The 4,899-nt window shown below is 39.4% G+C and overlaps 1 protein-coding gene across 1 annotated transcript in view; it reads right to left on the bottom strand.

The window, feature by feature from the left end:
• Positions 1-236: 236 nt before the first annotated feature.
• SARC_10833 (hypothetical protein) overlaps positions 237-4,899 on the bottom strand; it is a gene marked incomplete at its 3' end in the record, with an annotated part of 5,447 nt that continues 784 nt past the window's right edge. Inside the window, exons 2-7 of the mRNA XM_014295108.1 lie at positions 4,193-4,457; positions 3,273-3,503; positions 2,667-2,783; positions 1,563-1,654; positions 983-1,078; positions 237-322 (exon numbers count right to left, since the gene is read on the bottom strand). Coding sequence (XP_014150583.1) covers positions 237-322; positions 983-1,078; positions 1,563-1,654; positions 2,667-2,783; positions 3,273-3,503; positions 4,193-4,457 — 887 coding nt within the window. The remainder of the gene's footprint in view (positions 323-982; positions 1,079-1,562; positions 1,655-2,666; positions 2,784-3,272; positions 3,504-4,192; positions 4,458-4,899) is intronic.

Below are 4,899 nucleotides of genomic sequence, written 5' to 3'. Positions count from 1 at the left end.
CCTAACATCACACAACTACACTCATAACATCACACAACTACACTACTACACTCATAACATCACACAACTACACTACTACACACATAACATCACACAACTACACTACTACACTCATAACATCACCCAACTACACTCATAACATCACACAACTACACTCAACATCACACAACTACACTCATAACATCACACAACTACACTACTACACTCATAATATATCACGCGGCTGTCTCTGTGCACAGTACCTGAGCTGAAGTACATGGACGCCACTTCTACTGCTGAGTGGTACGTGCCATCAGGATCAGTGGTCTCTCGGATACCTCCACTACACAACACAACCGAAAGTAAGTGAGAATAAACACAACGTAAGTGATTAAAATATAAAGTAAGTGATTATAACAAGGTAAGTGATTAAATATAAAGTAAGTGATTGTGACATAAAGTAAGTGATTATAACAAGGTAAGTGAGAATAAACACAGCGTAAGTGATTATAACAAGGTAAGTGAGAATAAACACAACGTAAGTGATTATAACAAAGTAAGTGGGAATAACAAAGTAAGTGATTATAACATAAAATGAGTGATTATATCATAAAGTAAGTGATTATAACAAAGTAAGTGATTATAACATAAAGTAAATGATTATAACAAAGTAAGTGATTACAACATAAAGTAAGTGATTATAACATACAGTAAATGATTATAACAAAGTAAGTGATTACAACATAAAGTAAGTGATTATAACATAAAGTAAATGATTATAACATAGAATAAGTGATTACAACATAGAGTAAGTGATTTTAACATAAAGTAAGTAAATATAACAAAGTAAGTGATTACATTATAAAGTAAGTGATTATAACATTAAGTAAGTGATTATTATAAAGTACGTGATATAACATAAGGTAAGTGATTGGAACATAAAGTAAGTGATTAGAACATAAAGTAAGTGATAAAAACATATCAGAAAGCGTTTGAAACTCACCCGACGGTTAGTGGTACAAAGATCTTCTTCGTCGCCTCTTTCAGCAGAGACAACATGGGCAGGTCTTTAGCAGGCAACTCACGGAAACTAGTAATACTGTGGAGAAGACAAGGAGAAGGTAAGCACAGATGAAAAACGTCATACACCCCCATACATACATACATATTTATATATATATATATATGTGTGTGTGAGAGAGAGAGAGTGTGTGTGTATGTATATATATGCATAAATATACAGCTATATATATATGTATGTATGTATGTATGTATGTATATATATATATATATATATATATATGTATTGGTTATAGACACTTGAATAGAAGGGAACGGTGACATTCCAGACATGTTGGAAGAAAATGAAGTAAACAGGTTAATAGTGTTAGCATACAGTAAAACTAATATTACGCCCACATGTTTTTAAACATATTCAACACTAACCAACCACTTCCTGGAAACAAACTTACTTTAAACCCTAAATACAATTAAACGAACACTACCTCTAAACATGCTCACATACAGTGAAACAAACAGTTACCTTAGACACGCATTAGGGTTTTTGGGTTTTAGCCACTTACTTTAAGAAGGTGATTTCATCTGCTCCTTCGGTGTAGTATCGTTGCGCCAGCGTCACAGGTTTGCCCAAATTACGCACAGCATTCTCTCCCGTCTGTAGATGAGAAGAATAGAAACAAATCAATACAATACATAAAGACTACTAACCACATACACACACAAACACACTACCAACCACGTGCATACACAAACACACTACTAACCAAATGCATACACAAATACACTACTAACCACATGCATACACAAACACACTACTAACTACATGCATACACAAACACACTACCAACCACATGCATACACAAGCACACTACTAACCACATGTATACACAAACAAACTACTAACCACATGAATACAGAAATACACTACTAACCACATGCATACACAAACACACTACTACCAACACGAGAAGAATCGAAACAAATCACTACAATACATCACACACTAAGACTACTAACCACATGCATACACAAACACATTACTAACCACATGCATACACAAACACATTACTAACCACATGCATACACAAACACACTACTAATCACATGCGGACACAAACACACTACTAACCACATGCATACACAAACACACTACTAACCACATGCATACACAAACACACTACTAACCACATGCATACACAAACACACTACTAACCACATGCATATGTGGCTATAGTATATACTAACAACGAGCACCAACTCATCAGTAGGTAGATATAGGCATCTTTCTAGAAGACACACATCGTGCTAACACATCCATGCACTCGGCAAAGTTCACAGCTAAAACCCTAAAATCAAGGGTAGTGCTGTGGAACTGAGCAGATGAGTGTGCACATGTGCTATGCTCTGGTTAGTCGGGTGAACGGTTGTGTACATAAGGAGTGAAGTATCTCGACGCATAAGGCGTGTTTAGTGGCATGTAACTATATACTAATCGGTGAAATACATATACATATGCATATGCATATGCATATGTATATACATACACATATACATACACATACACATACACATATTCATATACATACACATATTCATACACATACACATATGCATACACATAACACATATACATATACATACACATACACATACCCACACACACGTACCTTTTCCCTGACATCGTACTGGTCTCCTTTTGTAACCACCAGGTCGCCGTTGTCGTTCGCTCGCACGTCCAAACAGGCGATGATGCGCTTAGCCAACACTGTGGGAGTAGTGTTCATCTGCAACAGTGTGTGGCTGTGGTTGTCAGCTGAAACGCTATAGGGTTTCACCCTAAACCCTAATACTCTGAAACACGCGCGTGTTGGGTCTGGTGTCAGTGGTACTTGTAGGTGATCTTTGCTCCTGATTGCTCAGTGTTTGATCAGCCGCACAACGCATGGACTCTTCACATGCGTTTATATATACATATACATACATATATATATATATATATATATGTCACGTGTCGCATTATATATCACGTGTCGCATGTCATGTGTCACATGTCACATTTCAGGCAATAGAGTGCACATTCGCATACGCATACGCATATCACACTACATATGATATGATAGACATACTGTGCATGTACGCAGACGTGGGATGCTAGTATCATAGTTATCACATACGATAAGACATATCCACTGTACATTTCCGCACACACCCCCATACCCACTGTACATATCTCCACCCTAAATATACCAAACACACACACGCAGCCATCCTACCGTCTGTGTCTTGACGGGTGTCACGTATTGTCCCGTATTGTTTGTGTCCAAAAACCTTCGGATGAGGTCCAGCCCCGCCGGCCCCGACTTTTCCGGGTGGTACTGAGTAGCCATTACTTTGCCCTTAGCAACGGAGCTTATGAAGGTGGTGCCATAGTCTGTGAATGTAGACACCCACTCCTCGTTGGCGGGAGAAGGCAGCGCCATGTACGAGTGCACAAAGTAGTACTTCTGCAAAGGAACGAGAGAGAGTGTGTGTGTGTGGATGGGTGGGTGGAATATACATGGCCATAAATGGACCTGCAACCTATTATGCAGATATACTTAACTGTAGGTAGATCTAACCATAGGCACACCCACAACCTATCATGCATATATACATAACTGTAGGTAGAGCTAGCCATAAGCACATCCACAACCTATCATGCATATATACACAATCACAGGTAGAGCCAGCCATAAACACATCCACAACCTATCATGCATATATACACAATCACAGGTAGAGCCAGCCATAAACACACCCACAATCTACCATGCATACATACACTGTAGGTAGAGCTAACCATAGGCACGCCCACAACCTACCATGCATATATACACAACCACAGTAGAGCCAGCCATAAACACGCCCACAACCTATCATGCATACATACACTGTAGGTAGAGCTAACCATAGGCACGCCCACAGCCTACCATGCATATATACACAACCACAGGTAGAGCCAGCCATAAACACACCCACAACCTATAATGCATACATACACTGTAGGTAAAGCTAACCATAGACACGCCCACAACCTACCATGCATATATACACAACCACAGGAAGAGCTAACCATAGCCACACCCACAACCTATCATGCATATATACATAACTGTAGGTAGAACCAGCCATAAACACACCCACACCCACTCACCTCATCCGTGGTCTCGGGTGAGATGGTACTCGTGCGGCACAGGCGGTTGCTGTTCCACCCCATATGCGGCACAGACAGCGACGGGTCGATATCAAACTTAGTGATCATGGACGGGATTACCCCCAAGCCCTCTATCTCGGGTGACTCATCGCTGCCCTGGAACAGGCACTGCATACCTACACAGATGCCGAAGAACGGCTTATCAGCCAGGACGTAGTCACGCAGAGGCTCAAAGTAGCCGTTGGCTTTGAGGGAGGCCATGGCGCTGGTGAGGGGAGTGGTAGGTAAGTAGTTGGGTTCTTGGGTTGAAGGTTGTAGTGGGTATTTGATATGGATGGTATGTACTTGATATAAATTGTATGTGATTGTTATGGTATAGATGGTATGTATTCATTATAGTATTAAAAAATGTATTTGTTGTAGATGGTATGTGATAGTTATAGGTAGCATATCTACACTATAGGCCGGATGTATTTGTTCTAGATTTTATGTAATTGTTATTGGATTGATAGTGCTATCTACTTCTGATTGCAGTGACGCCTATCAAGCCCTTTAGCAGATTGACTATTCAACACTATATCGCAAATGCGCCACATACATACATACATACAAATATATATATATATATATATATATATATATATATATATACCCACACTAACAAGTACTACTATAACTACTACCACTCTAGTTAGTAGTTAGTTAGT

Source organism: Sphaeroforma arctica (genome assembly GCF_001186125.1).
Source record: "Sphaeroforma arctica JP610 unplaced genomic scaffold supercont1.1408, whole genome shotgun sequence".
In the NCBI taxonomy this organism is placed as follows: Eukaryota; class Ichthyosporea; order Ichthyophonida; genus Sphaeroforma; species Sphaeroforma arctica.
Note: the sequence above shows the minus strand (reverse complement) of the source record. Positions and strands in the feature narration are given on the sequence as shown.